We start from the raw sequence: 23,863 nt of genomic DNA, 5'->3' as shown, positions 1-23,863 counted from the left end.
CCTCCGGCTGCCGCGTGACGTAAACCGCCAGCCGGGAGCTCGGGAGCGCGCACGCACGTCCGGGGCGGGCGCGCGCCTAACGTGAGTAAGGACCCAAAAGCCCGCGAGAGGCCGCTGTAGTGCCTGAGTAAAAACAAATCTCTATTTTAAATTTTGGACTCCCGAAGCATTTCAGTAGGTATATTTTGTGGTTTTGGTAACAAATAAAGCGACGAGTTTCCGATAATTTACAGACACGCTACTGAAGTGTTTTAAATAGTTTGTGCGTAAACGTTGAAGGCAGGTAATCCTTCCGCCAAACTACGTAGCCCCTGATAAACCATAATTTTTGTCTTCTTGAGCCACCTCTTCTGCTCAAAATCACCCCGAAATACTTGTTTGTTTTTACTTATTTCATACCTTCCTTTAACACAGTTGTTTTACTCGCGTTAAATAAATAAACAGCCGCGGCGAGGAAAACCACAGAATCCCTCTAATTTCCCCGTAAACCTCAATAAACCCGGTGCGACCTAGATTTTACTTTCGAATCAATCTAGGTCAGATGATTACAACACGCACATATTTTGAATGCATGCTTGTAGATTCCCGTGAACACTCATACATTATCTATCAATATAATATAATATAATATAATGTAATCCTGCACATTGACCATTGATGTCCACTTCCCACTGAACTGGTCTAGCAAGTTACAGTGTTAGTGGGTTGGTGTTTGAGTCTGGTTGCTTCACTTGCTGCACGGACACTGCGTCGGTGCGAGTCAATCGGCAGCACTGCTCCCTCCTCTTCTTCCTCACTTTGCAGTCACCATAGCCACAGCCATGAGGTCCCTCTTGTTCGGTGCGATCCAGACCCTCTTCTTCGCTCTCGTCGGCTGCAGCGCTCCGTCGTCCTGCCCGAGAGGGCAGTTTGTGCTCAAGAGCCAGTGTGTCCTCTGCCATCCCACCTGCTCCGAGTGCAGGGGCCATGAGCTGTTTGAGTGCACTACCTGTGGAGTGGGTGAGTAAAAGGATGTACGGCTTGGAACACCGCAAAAAAAAAAAAAAATATTCATAGAAACGCATACAGTTTTGACTACGGGATTGGATTACAGTTTTGACTACGGGATTGGATTTAATAGTTTTTTTTAAATGAGTGAACTAATGTATTGATATGATTTGCCACATCTAAACAACTTAACCCCTCGTTTTAGTTAGTATAATCAGTTTTATTTGTATTTTAGATGTAATGGATTGCCTGTGTCCACCATTTTAATGGATGACCATTTAAGACATACCAAAGTGGTTTGTAGTTTAACATTTACCCATGTTAAAACAGTCAAGGGTGTGCTTTCTAACATCTCTGCGAACAGAGGGACCCTTGACATTGTTAAAAAATGAAGGTGTGATCATTTTTCTCCTGTTTTTTTTTTTTTCAGCGTAATCTGATCGCGTTAGAATGGGCTCTTTGTTAATCCGAGGGAAAGGAGAAAATATCCCCTTTGGCTCGAATTATTTGTGCGGTTCACCGGGTTTAACCTCTCTGCCACACACACACACTTGTGGCATGGTCACATTTGTGTGTGCTGCAGCCATCTCCATTAGTCAGTACACATTGCAGCAGAGTCTTGTGTGTAATATTAATCAGCCCTATGGAGGGCAGTCCTAATGTTGTTTTTCAAAGAGCATCAAAAGTAATTCTCCGCTGTGTATTGTCATGGAGCTGTCGTGTGTGTGTGTGTGTGTGTGTGTGTGTGTGTGTGTGTGTGTGTGTGTGTGTGCGTGTGTGCGCGCGTGTGTGCATGCATGCATGCATGCTGGGTGGTGGAGGAGTTTCAAAAAGCAGGTGCAGCTTGTGGCTCCTCTCCTGTCCCGACTAGACTCTTGCAGTTAATGCTGTGCGTAGCTGCTTCTAGGGATGCCTCAGGGGCCACAGCAAGGCCTGCTGAATATACAAGCAACAAGGGTTTAGACACTGTATACATTGTGACCATTCAATTCAACTCAATTTTATTCATAGAGAACTTTAAAAAGTTTTTACATTAGAATTTGAGGTTCTCAGTTGGTGACTCCAAACAAGTTAGCGTTATCCTCTCCTATTCATTGTGTCTTTTGTTTCAACAAAAGGTATACATCTATTGTTTTGAAACAAATGTAGTCCCAAATAAATTATGATGACTGGCAAATACAAGTTTAGAGTTACAAAAGATTAGGCTTGCAAAATGACTTTATATATTTACTACCAGAAATTGAAAACCAACAAACAAAATCCTCATTTTCATGAATCGCATTGACCCTCTCTTTGTGGGCAGAATTGTTTTTTTCTTTTTTGCAAATGTCAATCAAGTCCATTATCTTCTTCTTTGTTTTACAACAGAATATCATGCACTGTCTTAAATGCAGACGCATATCTTTGTGACAGTGATTAAAAAAAAAAAAAGTTCATATGTAGAGCACACGGTGTGATGTGAAGAGTTTTTCCCATTTTTCGCCCATATTAGTCCAGATTTTCAAAACTAAACCCATCAATTACAACATCAGAACAAAACTGATGTTTTGAGCCATACCTCAAAATGCTAGGTGCAGGAATGACAACACAGCACATTTAACGCCAGCCTGACTGCCAGTTCCAATTAAATACGATCCAAGAAGAAGAAGAAGAATCACCTTTTATTGTCATGAACATTTGTTCTCTGCATTTAACCCATCACAGTGAACACATACACATGTTAGTGGAACACACTGGAGCAGGGGACAGCTGAAGCGCCCGGGGAGCATTTTGGGGTATCAGTGTCTTGCTCAAGGACACCACAGCCGTGAGTCCGAGGGATGTTGGCGGATGGTCCAGTCGGGGTCTTTAACCTAGGTCCCCCACGGTGGCAGGCGATGATCTTAACCATTGGGCCACGGCTGCCCAAGGTTTAAAATCCAGTCGTGTACATCTTTAAGGAGGTGTAAGATGGACCACCTTATTTTAAAAGTCATATAAAGCCACAAGACATCCTCTTAGGATCAAATACACAAGGGCTGTTTTCAGTGTGTGTGTGTGTGTGTGTGTGTGTGTGTGTGACAATGAGCCTCTCCAGAGAACATAAAATGACTATCAATTTTGCTTTTAATCAATACCTGAAGTTAGTTTCTCAAGCTCTGGCATCTTCCCTGGAGAGAGAAGAGGGAGTGAAGCTCCTCTGACCAACTAAACCACTGAAATACTGCTGCTAATACCTTACTGTTAATCATATCGATATCATATTAATCAGTCATATCAATCATGACCATATGCATTACCTGTAACTGAGAAGCTCTCTTTATCATTACAAATTTGGGTAAAAGGATTCCATGAGTCATTGATGGTGTAGTGCTACATTTGCGTGACTTAGGTGCAGGCAGATTGGGTTCAGTTCCCACTCAGTGACGGTGTGAATGTGAGTTTGAATGGTTGTCCGTGTCTATATGTGCCCTGCGAACGACTGGCGACCAGTTCAGGGTGTAGTCCGCCTTTTGCCTCCACCACCCCACGACCCTGAACAGGATAAGCGTTATTGGAAATGGATGGAACCACTGGGGTGACTTCCCGGGGAGTATTGGTTGTGTGATGGTGACTCGCCCATGTTCCGTGGGTGCTGGAGCGGTGCTAGCTGCTGTCTGTCTGGGTCCCCCGCTTTGGCTGCTGGTGGGGGCGGTGGGGCCCCCCTGTCGCTCCTTGGGCCTGCTTCCTCCTCTTCTCTCCGTTCCTTGCGTCCCGCTGCAGTTGCCTCTTCCTCTTACCGTGGGGGAGCCGGGTGGTCCCCTGCGGGCTTCAGCCTCTTAACAGTAAATATTCTCAGATTTCTGTATTCTTCCGTAAAAGATTATCTTTGTGTTTAATTAAAGTAAGAAATTTGCAAACTTTTACTTTGCAAAACAATCATCAACATCAACATTTTTGCCTATTTTCTACATTACGGACCAAACAAGTAACTGAATCATAATCACTGTATGTTTGTGCATTTTCTGCACTGTCAATTTGAAATAATATTCTGTTTTTGATTAAAGGAATGGTAATTAAAAAATGTTAGTTATCCGATTCATTGATTAATAAAAAAAAATAATCGACAGATTAATGGAGTATTGAAGTAATAATTAATTGCAGGCCTACTTGCATATGTTTTCGCCAGGTTCTCCCACTTCCTCCCAAATTACAAAAACACACGTTAGTTTAATTGAACACTTTAAAATTGTTTATGGGGTGTGAATATGTGAATGCTTGTTTGTTTGTGCCCTGCAACTGACTGGCGACCAGTCCAGGGTGTACCCTGCTTCTCGCTAAATGTCATCTAAGATCAGCTTTGCGTCACCTGCGACCCTAATAAGGATAAGTGGTATTGAAATTGGTTGATGGATGGATTGCATGAAACGGTTCCTTGGGGCTAAATGGTATCTTGAACAAGAAAATGTGTCAGAATTTGTAAAAACAGGTCTTCTGTGCCCTTTTCCTCCAGATGAAGATGGACAGGAACGTTTCTTCCACCAAGGTCGCTGTCGGACGCACTGCCCCCGCGGACTGTATCCTGACAGGGGTCGCTATGCCTGCCTGCCCTGCATAGCCAATTGTGAACTCTGCACAGATGGCAACATATGTGCCAAATGTCGCGAACACTACAAACTCCATAACGGGCTCTGCCAAATGACACTCTGTGATATAGGTAAACAGGACGCCAAATCTTTTGTTGTTGACAAATCCAAGAACAACAGCTTGCTAGTGAGCACTTTTCGACCTTCATTGGATACACAGTTGCTTAAATGTGATACAAATAGAGGCCAAAGAACTCAAAGCTTTTTAAAAATGTAATTACAGAAACTGTCACAAAATGTCAGATTTGTATATCTCTGTGTTCCAGGACAAGTGCAGGATCCCGATACAGGCGAGTGTATTGACTGTGAGATGGCCTGCAAAGCATGCGCAGCAGGTAAAAGTCTCTCTTACTTCAACATTTGTTGATGTATTTATTGAAGGTCTGTTATGTCTATTAAAACCCTGTTTGTAAAATTACTCAGTGAATCTGTCCTATAGGAATTCAAATTGGTCATTCTTCCTTTTTAAAATTGTTTTAATTTATTTATTTTTTTTACAGAAGATCCTGAGATTTGCACCAGTTGTGTTCAAGGTTACCTTCTGTGAGTTTTAAAAACAAATATGATTATTTATCTTGCATTCATTTTATCTGTCAATAAGTGGCATTTCCTTCCTTCATCCACCCTGACAGTGAGTGAACATATGACTATATGACATATGATTTGAAAGTGTTAAAGTAAAATTTAAAGTGCTTGAAGGACAATGTTTGGGATTTTTGGTGTAGAAAATGGTTTATAATGCCTCAAGATGTTGCTCAGAAGTAATCACCCCTTGTGCGATTGGCGTTGTACACATTTCCTATTTATATAGTTTTAAAGTTTTACTCTATGTTCTAAAACTGCAGTTGGCCATCGGCAGCCAGCACCAACTTATCACTTAGACAGTGTGGATCACAGTTGAGAGAGCTTAAACAGACCTCTGATTGTTTGCATCAGCCCCTTTTCTGGTAATATATATGCATCAGGTTACCTCACATTCAGAAAGAGACACTGTTACCTGAGCCACAGTGGTGCTCAGAGGAGGGGTTTGTTCCAAAAGAAATAATAGGTGTATGCAAAGAGTGCAAGGCTGCCCGAGGGTTTATGTCCACCTTGACGTCACCACTTGTGAATCACAGAAGGTAAAGTCAAATTATAACTCTGTTGTTATATTTTACTTATTTGGATGGCGACTTTCACTGTGGTAGCTGACTAACACAACTTCTTACATTAATATTACACTTTCTTATGTCAATTCCACCTATAAGATACCCTTCAAAACTTACCAGTATAACTTTAATTCAGGCTTTCACCAGGGTATTAATCCTTTTGGACTTAAGTGTATTTATGGAAGTCAGTAGGCTACTGGTAATGGCATGTGCATTACAAAATTGTTTTCCTGCATGTTGCCAAAATTATGGAGGAGACCGGTTCACCAGCAATGACTTAGCTTTTGGATCCAAATCCATACAGAAATGTTGGGGTTTCGTGCGCCTGCTCTGTGGCGCATTTCACAACACAAATGGGCTAACGCTACAGGTCAAGACTCAGCTGTCTAACTGCACCTCAAATACAAACAACACTCTGGAGGACAAAAATGTACATATGCTGTACAAAGAAGACAGATGGTTCGAAAGAGGAGTGAAAGAGGCTATCTACGTTAAGATTGAGAAACAGAGGAGAGGGGCTGCAAAATAACATATCCCCCACAGACAATGCTGTCCTTTCATCCCTTCCGACGAGATTCAATAATTCAGCCTCTAACAAATAACAAACAAACAAACACAGCCATTTTTTTTTACTTTGAGGTACCCCCACAATGATTGTTTCAACTGCATGGAATATCAAAGAGAATGATTCCACCCACGACTCTCATTGGCTGTGCCAATGTATCTTAACGACTGTCGTTTTGCATCCCAAAAGAGTGAAACCATTCTTGGTTTGTGCGTGCCTCTAATTTAGAGAATATATAATAAATAGTTGGGTTTCCACACCAAAACTCAGGCTAGAACTGTCCTAACTAGCCCATGTGCATGAAGTGATGAAGCCTGCTCCGATGAGAGGCGAAACGTCTTCTTGGACAACCAGTAAAGTCCAGTTGTGATTTATTCAGTGCCCTGAGAATGCAATAATCTGAATGAATGTGAATGTTTACTAGCAGAGGTTAGGAAACTGTTACGTAACAGTTGGGCGGAAGTGCAAAACGGCTCGCTCACAGACACATTGTCAGAAATATGTCGCTTACAGAAGATTTTCTTTGGTTGTTTAATTTCACACTTGATGGGTGGGTTGGCACTCAAGAGGCCCAACTATTTGTATCAAAGCAGTTAAAAAAGTCAATTTTCCATAATGTATGTCCCATTAAAACTTGCTTTTCTATATCCTATGTACCTTGAGGAGTGTCGACTGCAGTTGTTTTTTTTAAAGTGGTCTATAAATTAAGTTGAGTTGAGCCTCTGACCATATATTTCTCCTTTTGTGGTGTAAGTAACTCATGGAAAAGTAATGAGTCTGTAGAAGTAGCCTCACTTTGAAAAAATGGGATGGATGTTTGGTATTTATTGACATTTAGCTTCCTCTCTAAGGAAAAGAGAATTTACTAATTTACTAACACTCAGCAGGTTTGTTTCATTGCTCAAAGGTTAACTTTATGGTGCATCTGCACTGTGTTTTACCTAATTTACACACTGCATAAAGGAAAAGGAGAAAAAAAGAGTTGTTGCTTGGGTAATGCTTTTGTTCTCTCTGGAATGGAGAGTATAATATTTGCACAGAAAGATCCTCAAACATCCCGCAGTTCCTCAAGTGGTGAGTTTCCACAGACAGCGCCTGGTCTGCGCCAGATGCTATTGTGCGTGAGTTGATTGATACTATGTAGCGCCTCCAGCTGTTCCCCCTCAAACAGCCAGTGCATCTCAGTGCCAAGGCAACGGCACAGAGATTGGAGCCTGGCTTGTCAGTGGGTCAGACTCTCATTAGGGAAGGTGGCACAACAGACCCAGAGGATTAGTGGATTGTTGCCTGTTGTAATTTTTGTGTGGGTGACATCTTTAAGTGCACTACATTTCAGGGCGGTTGGCTCATGTTTAATAGCTCAGATTGGTCCCAGCGGGCACAGAGAACAGAATAATGTTTCACCTTGCCTCTGAGCTGCTAATAAATGCTAATTAACTTGCTTTATTAAGAAAATAGAAGCAAAATCTGTCCCTGTTTTTGTCTCCTGTTGTATGAAAGCAATACAGTTGCAGTTGTGGTGGATGTTTTATCATTTGTCTTGTCATTTCATCGTACTACAAGTGGGTGGGACCAGCCTGTATCAACATCCATCTTCTTCTATTGTGACATTTTGAAAGGCCCATTTAAATGTCACAATAACTCAGCATATTGGCTTAAAATAAAGTTGAGTCTTGTCAATAATTAATTGATCAGTTTCACATGCATATACCAAGGTGTGTTTTTGACAAATAATTATTTATTAAGGGTAAATATTGTGATTGGCATTACATTAGGGTTGTTTATTAACTTTTTCTTTCACAGTTTTAGACACCAGTGTCGCAAGCACTGCCCTCAGAGCACATATGAGGACCGGGGCAGGGGTGTGTGTCTTCCCTGCCCAACGCTGTGCACAGACTGTGGGAGTGATGCACAGTGTCTTGCCTGCCAGCCAGATTATTTCTTAAACGGTACCACACTTGATCTTTTATCCATGTTGTTCCCAAATTAGTATTAGGAGTACTAGTGTTTTTCGTGCTACCATTGTTTATGTGGGATTGACCCATTGGCATGCCGCCTTCATTTGAATTGTAAATTATGTGCATGTGCGGAAGTGTGCAAGATATGATGTGCAATATTAAGTCGTTTGATATTGGCATGTAAGGTTAATTGAAGACTCTAAATTGTCCACAGGTTTGAATGTGAGTGTGAATAGTAGTTGTTTGTCTATATGTGCCCTATGATTGACTAGCGAATAGTCCATAGCGTACCCTGCCTCTCGCTCAATGTCAGCTGTGATAGGCTCCAGCGCACCTCCGACCCCAGTGAGGACAAGCGGTATAGAAAATGGATGAATGGATGATATTAGTTTCTGCTCACTTTGGCCTCCTGTATAAAAGTGTCACGGTAACTGTTGCTAGTATGTCCCAAAAAAATAACATTTGGATAGTTTGATGGTTTCTACATCTAATTTCCAAATTTTGTGACCTCTTTGGTTTCTATCGGAATCAAACTTCAAAAATAAAAATTCATTCTGGTTAAAGAATAAAAACTAATTTAATTATTAACAACCTGATTTTATTTCGTTTTAATGGCTAAAGATACAACAGAGGGAAAAGCAAATTTGCTACATTTCGGATGACATGACTTTTTATTGTGACTTAAAACTATTTATTATAGAGAATCACTGCAACAATTTATACAATTTCAAAAATTATTTAGGAAATGGGGTTGCACGAAAGGTTAGTGTTATCACTTCTGCCTCACATTTCTGTGGTTCGAATCTTTGCTGCGGCCTTTCTGTGTGAAGTTTGTTCTCAGTGTGCGTGGGTTTTCTCCGGGTACTCCGGCTTCATCCCACAAACATGAATGTGAGGTTAATTAACACTCTAAATTGTCCATAAGTATGAACACTTCTCTATATATTTATAAAAATGTGGTGGTGCAGGTGTGCACACCCCCTTATAAGTGGGGATGTTATTCAGAATTAACCAATCACATTCAAACTCATGTTAAATGCAAGTCAGCACTCATCTGCCACCATTTAAAGAGCTTCTGATTTACCCAAATAAATTTCAGACATTCGAGTATGCTTTTCCTGACATATTTTTCCTTTGCTTTCTGGCAGAAGCCTGAATGTTTTGTACTAACACTGACTGCTATTTGGAACTGTTCATAATTCCCACCACCTTGACTAGGACCCCAGTGACGGTGTTGTGTTTCTGCCAAACATACCTTTTGGAATAATGCTCAAAACGTTCAGCCTTGGTTTCACAGTGAAGCATGTTGGTGGCAGCATCATGCTCTGGTGTTGTTTTAATACAGCTGCGCCTGGGGCCTTAGAGGGGGTAGAGGGAATTATGAACAGTTCGAAATAGCATTAAATGAGCTTGAATGTTATTGGTTGATTTTGAACACAGCTACATCCCAGTTACACCAGAGTGTGTACACTTAAGCAACTGCATTAGTTCAGTTGTTTATTTTAAAATGCCCTCTTCAAAATATATTTTTGTATAATTACAATTGTGTACAGGTCCCAAACATTTAGGTTATAGGTGGGATAAATTTTTGAAAGTATTTATCTTGGTCTAATTTTTTCACAACTGGCATTTTAACAGGGGTGTGTAGACTTTTAAAATCCCCTGTATTCCACATTCATGTCAGATCACATATCAAGTGTTGTCTTTTTACTACTATGTGCATGACAGGAGGCAAATGTGTGAAACAGTGCTCCCAACAAACCTTCAGTGACACCACCGGGTGGCGCTGTGAGCCTTGCCACAGCTCCTGCCATACATGCCATGGGCCTCGGTCAACAGACTGTGACCTCTGTCTCGGGGACAACCCTCCTCTTCACGGGCAGTGCCCTCTGGCAAACTGCCCATTGGGGCACTACTTTGACGGTAAGGCTTATTTGCAGCCATGAATGTGGCTAATTTCCCCCTGAAAGTTAAATAGAGTGCTCATTTTTGAGTTAAGTGCCAGATGCCCAAGATGACGCTGACCTGATGTTTGACAGCTTCATTCAAGGACACTTGGACACAGAGTGAATGCTTACAGCTGACACAGGTTTGAATCCTCTCAAGGGACCAGCTAGCTCTCATTCAAGAGCTGCTTTGGTGCAAAAGTTTTGCTCATTCAGCACAGGGCTCTTTGCCACATTTCAAGCACCAGTAAAGTTGTTGTCAACCGTGCTATTATTATGAACAGTCTTGTCAGGTGCGTTTTCCTTTTATTTATAGTTTATGGATGATGTTCATCATTGCGTATGATTATGATTTTTATTTTTCCAAAAATATACCTGCTTGTCACCGTTTTTCTTGTCACCTTTTATTTCAGCTGTGCTGACAATATCATAATAGTCACGAGGGACATTTACGCAGGCTAATGAGATGAGCAAAATTTGTGACGAAGAGGCCTTTTCAATATTTTGCGCTCCTTATTTGGCTACATGGCAGGGGCAAAGTACTGTAATTAAAACACCCTCTCAGTATGATGCAGTACAATTCTACAAAACTACAAGCACAACAATAAACATATCGTTAAATGAATACCTCTTTAAAAGTGTCAATCAAAGCTAAACATTATTAACTGGACTTGTTTTATATACAGCTGTTGATTGGGTGGAAGTTTTTATTAAAGTTTGTGGCATCCGTGAAATATATAATTTTTATTGTTTGATATTATATGTTTTACATTTTGTGCCAAACAAAATGTACACAAGTGAGCATTTATTTCTTGACTGGATTAATAATGTCTAAGCCTGCTTTTATATGAGTTGACATTCCCCTTGTGTGTGTTTTTATTCCATTCTAGCTGAGTATGGTAAGTGTCACACATGTGACGTGTCCTGCAAGACCTGCTTTGGGCCACAAGCACTGGATTGCTCCATGTGTTTTAAAGGTACAAACACCCGTTGTCGTGCAATGAAATTCACACATGATGCTACTCACCGGACATTGTGCTCTCAAAGGCTTTTTCCTAGACCAGGAAAGTTCTTGCGTGGCTCAGTGTCCCCCCGGCTCCTATGCTAACTCGGCCACTCAGCTGTGTGAGAACTGCTCGCCGAACTGCGAGGCCTGCGTGGGCTCCAGTGATAACTGCATCGGCTGTTCCAAAGGCAGCTTTAAGCTCTTTCTCCACCAGGGGAGGTGCTGGTCATATTGCCCAGAGTAAGCTGCTAGAACGCTTTTATCCTTTCTAGAAATTGCATTTCTTGTAGAAGTTCTGTTTGAATACTGGGATATGCAAGTTGCTGAGCCATAATGAAAGACATCAAATGGGGACTCTAGCAATGTTTATTTCATCAAAGCATATCTTAGTAAAATACTGGAAATTCTAATTGCTGTAGAAATTGTGCGGCACGTTGGGCGACTGGTTAGCAAATCTACCTCACAGTTCTGAGGTCCCGGCTTCAAATCCGGCTTCACCTAAGTGGAGTTTGCATGTTTTCCACGTGCCTGCGTGGGTTTTCTCCAGTTACTCCAGTTTCCTCCCACATTCTAAATACATGCATGGTAGGTTAATTGAAGAGTCTAAATTGCCCATGCGTGTGAATGTGAGTGCAAATTGTTGTTTGTTTATATGTGCCCTGCCATTGGTTGGCGACCAGTGGAGGGTGTACCCCAGCTCTCGCCCAGAGTCAGCTGGGATAGGCTCCCTGCGACCCTAGTAAGGATAAGCGGTATGGAAAATGGATGGATGTAGAAATTGCAATTTCTGTAGAAATTGCGTATAGATGCTGGAAAGCTCATGGTGAACTTAAATGCTGTAGAATGAATTAAAAATGTAAAATTTGAGACATGCTGAATCGTAAGCTTGAGGTAAATTTGTAAAAAAAATTGTGGAATTATTAAGTCGGAACATTTTGAAGTTATGGGTAAAGTGGGAATTCTGGGAATGTGAAATATACTTCCCAGGATGTCTTGAATTTGATTTATATTTTGACGTTGGAATGGTTTGAATTGGTTAAGAAAGGTGGAGGTAGAAACACATCAATTGCAGTATTTGAATTGTTTAAGAAATCTTGAATTTGAATTTGTTAATTTCTCCATTGATTGGAATAGTTTTTGTCTTGTAGAAATAGTGTAATTATGAAATAAGTGAGTGGATTTGAAAAATAGCACCCAGGATCTCCTGAATGAGGTGAATATTTTCACGTAATGGAATTGTTTAAATAGGTTGAGGAATATAGAGTTAAAAATGTGTAAAATAAATAAATAAAAATCATGGAATAATAAGAATGTACTTCATATTCTCACAATTACCAATTCTGGGATTTACTTCCAGAGGGTACTTCGACACAGCAGAGGGATCATGCAATGCCTGCGATAGTTCTTGCCTCGCTTGTGATGGGTCCAGTACAAAGTGCCTGTCCTGTGCTGATGGCCGCTACTTGGAGGCTGGCGTGTGCACACTCAACTGTTCATTGGGGGCTTACCCTGCAGACGACGCCACCTGCAGGCGCTGCCCCCCACACTGTGACGTTTGCTCAGACGACAGGACCTGCTTCAGTGAGTTATAAATGTTTATTTCATCAAACCGCAAGCCTACTACCCCTCTTCCATATCCCTCTAGAGTGCAGTTTCTTGTACCTGATGCTGAACGGTGTGTGTAAGGCTAATTGTCCTACGGGCTACTACGAAGACATGGAGGAGGGCCGCTGTGGTCTGTGCCACCCGACCTGTAGCAGCTGTTCTGGGTCTCTGGAAGATGACTGCGAGACCTGCTCCACATTTAGTCCCAAACTCTATAAGGGCGCATGCTCAAAAGAGTGCCCAACTGGCACCTACTATGAGGCTGCAGCTACAGAGTGCCAAGGTGAGCCTTGATGTGTTGAGTGTGTGCTTTGCTTAATATGAGTTATTTGCATCCATGCTAATAATATGAACAGATTTGTGAGGGGGTTCACAGTTTGTCTAGAGCAGTGGTTCTTAACCTTGTTGGAGGGACGGAACCCATGCGGAGTCTCATGCGGAGTGCACGGAACCCTTCCTAATTTGAAAAATAAAACATGGTTTATTTCAAATTCAAAACAGGTATATATTTTATTGTCTGTGTAGATTCTCAGTCATCCAGGTCATGCACAAAATGAACCACGCATCAGTTGCACACAAAATCACTGTGTTAAAAGAACAAAACCAACAAAACATTAATTTCACACAAAAAATTCAATTCAATGAAAATTTACTGCAAGTGAATGTGAATTTTGCTGTTGCCATTCCCTTTGGTAAGTGCCACTCTCATATCAGAGGAACGGACTTTGTTGTTAAAATTCTGTTCCTCTTCTTTGTTATTTCTACAATCCTCGAAAAGTGTTAATTGGTAAGAGTACATTTTTTGGGCTGTTTTTTATTATTGAATGAGCTGTCTGACGGCACAGCAATGCTACTCAAGTCAACTGTATCGTTGAAATGTTGTTAAATAAAGATAGTTGCAAAAAAAAGAACAAAGCATTTCAACTCGAGGCGCAGCTCCGCAATGGTAAACGCCAATTTGGAACGTTTTGAACGGCATGAACAACGCATTCAAACCGCAGTGTAAAAAGGCTTTTACTGATAAAGCACGCACGCACACGTGGTGTGTGTCGAGTCCTCCGTCGAACCCCAGCGAATTTAGAGCGTTTAATCACCCTAACATGTATGTTTTTGGATTGTGGGACGAGGCTGCAGTAACTAGAGAAAACTTCCGAATTGTGAGGCACAGCTACTAACCACGTGCTTCCGGTGTTGTTTTCTTCCATGCTACAGTAATATGAAGACTGTAGGTTTATTGCTTCTCTTGGTTTTGTTCGCAATTTTCTTCAAAATTAAAAGGATGCTACAAACTTAGTCCAAAGTGACAAAAAAGAAAAAGTGAGGGCATACAGTACAATAGCGAAAACAAGAGCGATAGCGAAGGTATTTGTGTGGTCCAAAAACTGTGAGGCTCCATTTTATATTGCCTGACCACATTACTACCTTACCACATAGATCCTTCCGTCTTGAAGGTAATTAAATAGGTGCATACATAAATCAGAAAGCCATTACCAGTGGTGGGTAGAGTATCCAAATATTGTACTCAAGTAAGAGTACTGTAACTTAATAATATGACTCAAATAAAACTAAAAGGTAGTCCTCCATATAATTACTTGAGTAAGAGTAAGAAACTACTCAGTGAAAAAACTACTCAAGTACTGAGTGACTTGTGGGTAAATTATGATTTATTTTTTTAAATCAGAGCATGAGGGGAAAATAAAATAAAAACAACAAAATAATATATGAATGTGCAAATTCAGATATTGCTGAACAATATCACTTAATCTAAAACATAATCAATAAAATCTTTATAAAATAAAGTCTTTGTAAATTAACAAATTATGGCAAATTCAGCTCCAAGAAATGGTCTTATACCATATTGTTTCTACTTGTTGAATAACACAATACTGTAGGCTCATCAGGCAGATGACAAAAACAGGAACAAGGCTGCAGTGGATATAAAAAGTCGACACACCCCTGATCAAATGCCAGGTTTTTATGTTGTAAAATAACTTTGGCCGGTATAAATCATTTAAAAACTTTTTCCACCACTAATGTGACCTAGAAGTTGCACAACTCCACTGATTTATTTTTGTATCTTTTTGAGAGGGGAGGTGAAAAAACAACTGAAATAAACTTGAATGTGATTGACTTGGTCTTGACGTTTAACTTGCTGCCTTCTTGGCCAGGTCACCATTGCAAAAGAGATGTTCTGTTTTACCTGGTTAGATAAAGTTTAAGTTCGACTGTCACGACTCCCTTTGATTGGCCCGCAAAGCCCAATAGAAGAGTTTATGTGCGGACATGTGACTTTCTCGTGTCGTTTGATTGATGAATTTGAGTCAAACATCACTGTGGTAATAACGGTGGATTCGAGCAACGGCGCCCAATGTGGAAGTGGAACACAAAAAACTGAAAATAGATCGTGCTCGTAATTATTGATAAGTGAAAGTAGCGAGCGGCATGTACCTTATTGTACCGGAGTAAAAGTACAGTTTCTTCTTAACATAAATCCTTGAGTAAAAGTAAAAAAAAATGTCCAAAACTACTCTGACAAGTACAATTTATCCAAAATATTACTTGAGTAAATGTAACGGAGTAAATGTAGTGCATTCCTACCCTCCTCTTGCCATTAAATATTCTTCAATATAATGAAAGCCATATGAAAAGTTACATCTTTTAAATTATCTACACATATTTTAAATACTATGAATTAAAATTACTTACTTTAAAAATGAATTACTGTGACAACATTTCAATCTGCAAATAATGTGAATAACTCCTTTTTATAAGAATGAACAAATCACCTTCTATCCAAATATTATTAAACTTGTATTTGGGCTCCTACAAAGAGAATGGTTTCAGTATCAGCAGCGTGACCTACTTACTGACCTAGTGGTTGGCACGTCTGCCTCACAATGAAAAAGTTTTGGTTCCAATGTCGGCCGAAGGTCTCCTGTGTGGCTTTTGCATGTTCTGCCTGTGCTTGCTTTTGTGTTTTTCTCGGGTACTCCAGCTACCTCCCACATTCCCAAAGCCTGTATGTTAGGTTCATCGAAGACTCTGAATTGTCTGCACGTGTGAATGTGAGTGCGAACAGTTGTTTTTCTATATCTACATGTGCTCTGTGGTTGACTTGCGACTGGTCCAGGGTGTACCCAGCCTCTACTTTGGAGATTACTTCTTAATAGAATACATCGGGGGTGGGAAATGTACAGGCTGTGAGCCAGATACAGGTACGGCCCACTCCATTCTTTATTCCAGAAAATGGAGAATTTGCATTATTAAGAGTCCTGTAATATTTATTGAATTAATGTAGAACCATCCATCCATTTTCTTTACCGCTTATCCTCACTAGGGTCACGGGCTGCTGGAGCCTATCCCAGCTATCTTCGTGCATTGGGCGGGGTACACCCTGAACCGGTCGCCAGCCAATCGCAGGGCACATATAAACAAACAACCATTCGCACTCACATTCACACCTATGGGCTTCAATCAACCTACCACGCATGTTTTTGGGATGTGGGAGGAAACCGGAGTGCCCGGAGAAAACCCACCCAGGCACGGGGAGAACATGGAAACTCCACACAAGTGGGGCCGGGATTTGAACCCCCGGTCCCCAGAACTGTGAGGCGGATGTGCTAACCAGTCCCCCACCTTGCCGGATTAATGTAGATCTTTTTTTCCTAAAATTTGTTAGTCAAAACATATGTTTTCATTTCTGTCATTAAATCATTTAATAACAAAATAAAGATATTGTTCAAATAAAAAATACATATGCTTTTAACATTTTTATTTTATTCAATAATGGATTGAACATTTGAACTTTTTTTTAACCTTATCTAAGCATGATCTAGCCTATGTTTATTCATTTATTTATTTATTTTTAAAACTCAAATGTGGCCCTTTAACACAAAAGTGATACATATAGCTATACATGCAAGCATTTACTGAAATTGGCTTGACTATGAAACATGCTGCTCATGCACTGTACCAGTACTGTATATGCTCAGTGGCCGTAACACCAATACATAATTGCATTTAAAGCATGATGACAATACTGCTTTATTAGAAATAGCTCTTGGTATGATAGAGAGCAGCTATACACCATTGCAAACCACAATAATAAACCATTAATTAATACTGAATAGACAAATAGAGCATTATTATCGATGTAAAGGTAGAAGCTTTGATAACAATTATCCTAAATGATACTGATGATGTGCAGAGTGCCACCAGACATGTGCGAGCTGCTCCGGTCCAGACCCAAACCAGTGCACCCAATGCGAACGGGGCCTGGTGCTGGATCCGAACACCTTGCTGTGTGGCGTGACCGGTGACAGCTACTGCCCGCCGAGGACCTTTCTGCATGACGACCAGTTCACTTGCATGGGCTGCCACCGCCATTGCTACTCCTGCGAGGGGCTCGGCAGCGACGAATGCCTGACGTGTGCCATCCCCAGATACCTTCACAGTGAGTTTCCACTGATTTTCTTCATCTTGCGCTGAAGTGCTTGTGAATGTCAAGCAAATCACTATGCAGGGTTCCCAAAAAGGATGCTTGGATTTTGTTTTCAAGAGAAGTACTTTGGTTTTAGAGTGCTGTAAAATGCAACAATTATGTTTCCCAAAAAAAGGTTGACTTTGTGACTAAATGGATTTCTGTACATATGGGCATAATAATATAACAAAGCTAATTAGCTTTGCATACATTGCCTCTTCTTCTGCTGTTATGTTGAAATTAATTTCCTTGATCTAAAATGGTTGGATCGATTGACTATGGGGTTTAGTTTTTCCAACATGAACAGGAGAATATCTGAATGTTTTGAGCGCCTATTTCCATGCCAGTTCTATATTGAGGTGAATCAATCCCCTGCACTCTACACTGTACCCACACTGTAATGCTCAGTTACGGCTTGCATATTGGTCATCAAAGTGCCTAAAATGCTTAAAATGAGTATGAACCCTCAACGCCGACATACTGATGATTTAATAGTGATAGCAGCCAGACATCAAAAAACAAAATCGGCTGTATGTATGTCACTTATTGCCACAAATAATGACATAAAACAGTGTTTCTTCATTTAAAAAAGTTACAAAAATTGGAGGTCAGGAACAGAAATGATCTCTCTTGTAACAGATTACTAGTTGTCTGCAGAGCTTAAAAAACATATTTAATTTGATTTTCTAAGGCTTTAATTATCCGTAAAAATGACACGATCCTTACGTTTGTGGTTCAGAGGTCATAAATTGACAATAAACAACAGTGCTGTATTTTCTTTGGACTTCTTGGAGAATTTGTTGGAACTGAGGAGACTTAAAGGTGGAGAATTATCTGTGAGAACCTGTGAAAATGTAGCATTTACTGTAGGTGTTTGTAGGTCTTGGATGAATTCCTATAAAATTTTGAGTAATCATATTTTCTATGGATAAAGTGGCATTGGGTTTGGCTTCCTTTTAAAGGAGACAGGTTATGCATTTCATGATGCACAGACTGTTTATTTCTTTACATTCTATTTAATTATTTGATAACTGTTTTTATAAAGTACAATACTATAGAGCGATAATTATTTAAAAACATTCACATTTTTGGGGGGGTGTTTTATGTGGATCTGAATGGATTGCCTTTTCCATAATTTCAATGGGGGAAAATGATTTGAGATAAGTGTTTTGAGTTATAAGCACAGTCATGCAACAAATTCAACTTGTAAGTCAAGGCACAAAGTAGAGTACATGACTGCGCTGCTGTGGAATGTGAAAAGGTTTGACATCGTAGGTATACTTGTATTTTAAATTACACGTTTTATTTGATGAAAATGTACTTGCACAATAGAATGTGGTTCTTTTTTGGCTAGGATTTTAAAAAAGAAGAAGAAGAAGAAGAAGAAGAAGGTGGTAGAGAATGGGATGAGAGTACAATGTAAACAATTGTCTTTGAGTGGAGCATAAAAAGAGAGGTGTGTCTGTGTACTGTTTTGCAGACAGGACCTGCGGCAGCGAATGTCCGGCTGGTACGTACGCAACCGGGCAGGAGGCAGATGGAACCCAGCTGGGGTTCTGTTTGCCGTGTGACCACGTGTGCGCCACCTGCACGGGGGCATCGCCCAGAGACTGCCTCACGTGTTCCCCGAGATACCTGCGCCTCCTTCATCTCTGTGTCCGCCATTGCCCCACTGGGTACGACACTGAATGGCATCTCATTGTTTCTGTATTGTTGACTTTGTATTGAGACATAACTCCTTTTTGCGGTCTGTTTGCTGTTTCCTCCACCTTTCAGTAGAAATGATTTTAAGTCAACATATCTATCTTAAATGGCCTTGACTTTGTTAGTGTCAATCAACAAAAGAACAGTTGTCAACCTGATCCTCCTATCTTATGAAAACAGCCGGAATAGATAGCTTTCAGCTCTCCCGCGACCCTAATGAAGACAAGCGCTCCAGAAAAGAAGGGTGGATGTTTTGTTTTTCAATCCCCTCAATGCTATTGTTTCACATCAATGTCTTTCTGCTTTACTAAAGGTACTACCAAGCGGGCTCCAACTGTGAGAAATGCCACCACTCCTGTGAGATGTGCACAGGTCCCGGGCCTGAGTCCTGCCGGGCCTGCCTGCCTCCCCTCTTGGAGCTCCAAGGCACCAAGCTGTGCGTGGAGCGCTGCCCACAGCGCTTCTACCGGCTCGATGACTTGTGTCTGCAATGCCATATCAGTTGCCACACCTGCACAGGTGACCGTCGAGCAACCTTCGACCTAAAATAATTTTGACCTCTTACCACCTTTACCATGCCTGTTTGTCAATATTGGACACTCTTTTCTTAGCAAGTGATGTATGTGTTTGGCAGACGCCTCCCCTCAGAGCTGTATGACCTGCGACAATGGCAGCACGTTAAAGGACAAAGTCTGCTATCCACGCTGTGAGGAGGGGAAGTACTTTACTGAAGAGGTGTGCTGAAAACACATTGTTATATTGACACTAACACTTTTCGTCTGGTGTTTATTCATGCGCAATATCGTTAGCTATTAGTTGTTTCTCAGCAGCACAGTGAAATAGTGCTTAGCACGCTTGCCTCTGAGGTTTGGGCTTCGAATCTCAGCTTCCTTTGTGGTTTTTGCAAATTATTTTCTCTGGGTACTCTGATTTCCTCCCACATTTCAAAAACACACATGTTAGGTTCATTGAATACTCTCAATTGGTTGTCTATATGTGCCCTCCTCATAAGGAGAAACAATAGCATGACTATTAAGCACAACGACAAACAAGTGGAAATTGTAATACAGTGCAACCACACTATTCGCGGGTGATGGGGACCAAGCCTGACTGTGAATTTACGTGAATTATTTACACTCCACTAAACACGATTATAATTTTTTATATTAATAGTTTAAACCCTAAATATACCTCAAACTATGATCCCAACAGCATTTTAAATGCTTACAAATATTTTCAAACATTGCATACCCTTAAAAATACAATAAAAAGCCTACAGCTAAGCACATAGATACTGTACATAATATACAATACCTGTACATACTGTACATGTCAATGATGATGAATTACTGTAGTAGTGCAGTTCAGTGTAAAACAATGAACATTTGACTGCAGAGCAAAAGCACCGGAGTCACATTGGTGGTGCCAACGCTTCAGAGGCGGCCTGGCCTGGTGGGAAACAACGTTGCTTCCTAGGCCAAGGTTTTGTAGAATGGCTTGCGCTTCGATGTTTACCTGAACCGAAACAGCTGGATCCACGCATTGACAACACAAACTGGTGGTCATGGATCGGTTTAGCGGTATTCCGCTGAGCTGTTGTTATGGATTGCATTGGTTTTGATGCCGTGTTTCGTCGTAGTTTGGCGAAACTATCATCTTATCTATCCATTCCCGCTTACTCTTAATCCCAAATCTAACGTGGCTGCTGTCAGATTTGTAAATTGGTTGAGGGAGCAAAGCGAGTGAGCGTGTGTTTAGGCATAATTTGTACCTTCCACCGTGGAAGATTGGGCGAGTGGACAACTTGTTCAGTGGGATTTTTTTCAACAATAACCGTTTGTTGTCTCAATAAAAGAGATTCTACAATCCAAAAAATATCATACACAGTGAAGACAGTATTTTTGCTACAAATATCCAAAACATTTTGACTTTCTTGCCGTGCTACAGAAATTTGCAAATAGATAAGTTTTTCCCACCTAAAAAAAATATGCAACGAAGTGAATTTGTGAATTTTGTCTACTGTTGTTGTGGTAATGTCAACAGTCACACTGCGTTTCCCACCAAATGTTCTAATGTAAAATAATTCGATATATTCTATAAATGTTTTAACTGCAATTTTGCAGAAGTATTAAAAAGCCGCTTTTGCGTGACGGCTACCTCTGCAGGCCACCTGTGAGCCATGTGACAGCTCATGCAAGCTTTGCAGCGGCCCCAGACCTGACCACTGCCTGAGTTGTCACCGAGATTCTGGCCTTCACGCCGTGGAGAGCCGCTGTGCTCGCTGCTGTGAGGCGGAGGGGAACCACACGGACTGCTGTGTCTGCGACAGCCGCTCAGGTATACGCTGTCACTATCCTAAACCATCACCCTTGGCTCTGACCAACTTCTTTACTATTCTACAGTTTCCCCCCGCTACTTCACTGTTCACCTTCTGTTGGAGAATTTTTGTTGTGGAATGTATATACTTGTGTATTACTGAAGGGTTTTTGAATGGGTTTTTACAGCATACTTACCGACTGTAAAAAAAAATTTTGTAGCTCTGTGCGTGGAGGCCCCCGACCCCAAGTCAGGAGATGAGCCGGTAACAGGCAAGAGCATGTCTTCGAGCGTCCTCAATCACACGTCGGCCGCCGCGCCCGTCGCGCTGTTGGCCGCCCTGGCTCTGGCTCTGCTCGCCTTTGCCTTGGTGAAGGCCCGGGCAAGGAGGAGGCTTTGCTGGAAGCAGAGTTACGAGAGATTGAGCGGTGGCGCCAACATGCCTCACGGTGTACCCGAACCGGACAGCGGCGACGAGGTGGACGTGGTGTACACGAGTCGAGGCGGCTCTGTGTACCGCCGCTACAGTTTTATCCATGAGCATGACTCGGATCGGCATGTAGATGAGAGTACTTGTCTCAACCAGTCCTAGGTAAGACCCACCAAAGGGTACCACAACGACTTAGTCATAATGGGAAAATGTTCACACGGACCTGCAAAAAAAACCTACTGTACACACTGTAATGTTTATGCCAGGCCAGTAGTTGGCGATGTCACTTTTTGTTGTTTGAATGCCCCTCAAGAGTTTGTAGAAGAAATGTAAAGGTGATGCTCACAATATCAATAGGAAGATTCTTTATAATTTAGTCAAGAGTAAAAATCTGATGTTTTTATTTTGTTTATTGCTCTTTAAGTTATGTTGCTAATGATGTTAGGTAGTCTAGTGTAGTGTTTCCCAACCTTTGGGCCAAGGGGAAAAATCTCACAGCACTATATCAAACAAATATTACCACAAAAAGTGTACATACTGATTAAATGATTATGTCGTCTCGAATTACTCACATTTTCTTAGTGTGAAATCTCGGCATGATTAGAAGAACACAAAACTATTATTCTGGCAACAGGGTGGACACACAAGTTAATTGTACCTTCTGCCAACTAGTGGAAGCACATTTAATTATTATGCCTGTCACTATATGTCACTGGCATACTGTAGATAGATGACCAAAGATACTTGATTTGTAATGAATAAATAATGCTTTTTGGACCAATTAAGTGCAATTGGATAATTTTCTACGGCACACATGATGCTCTCTCACGGCACACTAATGTACTGCCTCACATTTCTGAGGTTCGGGCTTCGAATGTGTGGAGTTTGCATGTTTTCCCCATGCTTGCGTGTCTTCTCTGGGTACCCTCAAACTTGCTCTCACATTTCAAAATGTTAGGTCAATTGAAGAAAGTTATTGATAGGTGTGAATTAACTTGTCAATAGGTGTGAATGGCTGTTTGTATGTGGTATGTGCACTGGGATTTGCTGGCGAACAGTCAAGGGTATATCCTGCCTCTCGCCCAACTCAGCTGAGATGGGCTCCAGCTCACACGTGCCACTGATGAAGGAAGACAAGCGCTGTAGAAAATAAAGAATGGATGATATTAGGAGCATGGACTTAATCTTCATTTGCTGATATCTATAAGCAGCATTTATTTTTTACTTACATCCATCACAAGACAGAGATGATCAGTGCTTACATGCTCATTTTTGGGCACTCTACCTGACAGTCAGTTTACAATCAAAGTAAGAACTATTATAATTGTTTTGAACCCTCCCACTTCTAATGGGCCGTTTTGATTTTGTTGTACAAAGTGCCTGCATATTGATACTGTGATGGAAATTGTTACCCAAGTGAGTAAACACTGATACACAAATAAATTAAGAAAATGTGACTTTTTTTTTTCTTTTTGATGTGCTATTGCATGTATCAGTGAAATGATTCAAAAAAAAAAGTCAAAACTGTGCACACCTTACACAAATTAAAACTTCTAAAATGGAAAATTGAGCTGCATAACTTAAAATTTTAAAAAACTGGGGTGTTCTAAGACTTTTGACCCGTGATGTGTATATGTATAAAATAATTATAATAAAATGATTTTTGATAACTTTTATGATTATTACACAGCTGATAAGTCACCAGGAATCTCTTGCCGATGCAGCGAACATGGCCGGAAGGTCATCATACTACACAGTCATGGTTTTATTAAAGGAAAACGTCCACATAGGAACTCGCCCAACATGGGCACCACAAAGCAGTGCGTGTAGCATGGCTGTCACCGTCGCTACAATATATATTCTTCTCCTTGTACATACTGCAGTTCACGGCATCAATTCATAATTATTCTAGTAAATTTGAACTTAGGTTCACTTACCGTGTGAAGATGCAGGAGGAGGAAAATGGTCTCTTTTGACTGACTGGTCTCTTTTAAGCTGGAGAAATGCAGGTGCGAAGGTGGAGCTTAATTTAATTACAGTTTTGCAGAGTTAATCTTAAACTATGTGATCAAAGCTGTGAAATAACCCATAGTCTAGACACCATTAAATTTAG

General features: G+C 40.9%; 1 protein-coding gene across 3 annotated transcripts; it reads left to right on the top strand.

The window, feature by feature from the left end:
• The first annotated feature begins 36 nt into the window (after positions 1–36).
• Positions 37–23,207, top strand: LOC133478413 (proprotein convertase subtilisin/kexin type 5). 3 transcript variants are annotated; one of them, XM_061774456.1, is made up of 17 exons: positions 37–174; positions 805–999; positions 4,460–4,663; positions 4,859–4,927; positions 5,093–5,135; positions 8,109–8,254; positions 9,992–10,186; positions 11,100–11,186; positions 11,257–11,455; positions 12,573–12,796; positions 12,861–13,103; positions 17,028–17,273; positions 18,781–18,976; positions 19,318–19,523; positions 19,639–19,739; positions 21,170–21,341; positions 21,542–23,207. In XM_061774456.1, exons 2-17 carry the CDS (start codon positions 822–824, stop codon positions 21,910–21,912), a joined length of 2,880 nt encoding a protein of 959 aa, XP_061630440.1. In that variant the 5' UTR covers positions 37–174; positions 805–821; the 3' UTR covers positions 21,913–23,207. The 3 variants fall into 3 exon arrangements, with proteins under 3 accessions (XP_061630440.1, XP_061630441.1, XP_061630442.1); XM_061774457.1 differs by having other exon boundaries at positions 63–81; XM_061774458.1 differs by lacking the exon at positions 37–174 and having other exon boundaries at positions 631–999; positions 21,407–21,543.
• Positions 23,208–23,863: the final 656 nt, after the last annotated feature.

Source organism: Phyllopteryx taeniolatus, chromosome 5 (assembly GCF_024500385.1).
Source record: "Phyllopteryx taeniolatus isolate TA_2022b chromosome 5, UOR_Ptae_1.2, whole genome shotgun sequence".
In the NCBI taxonomy this organism is placed as follows: Eukaryota; Metazoa; Chordata; class Actinopteri; order Syngnathiformes; family Syngnathidae; genus Phyllopteryx; species Phyllopteryx taeniolatus.
The sequence above is the reverse complement of the archived record's forward strand: the minus strand, read 5'-3'. Positions and strand labels throughout refer to the sequence as shown.

Bases quoted from the DNA above. Each gene is read 5' to 3' on its own strand.
- LOC133478413 (XM_061774456.1), top strand. From the start codon at position 822: ATGAGGTCCCTCTTGTTCGGTGCGATCCAGACCCTCTTCTTCGCTCTC. The intron at 8,255-9,991 runs GTACCACACTTG...TGTGCATGACAG, and splicing joins GCCAGATTATTTCTTAAACG to GAGGCAAATGTGTGAAACAG. The intron at 10,187-11,099 runs GTAAGGCTTATT...ATTCCATTCTAG, and splicing joins ATTGGGGCACTACTTTGACG to CTGAGTATGGTAAGTGTCAC.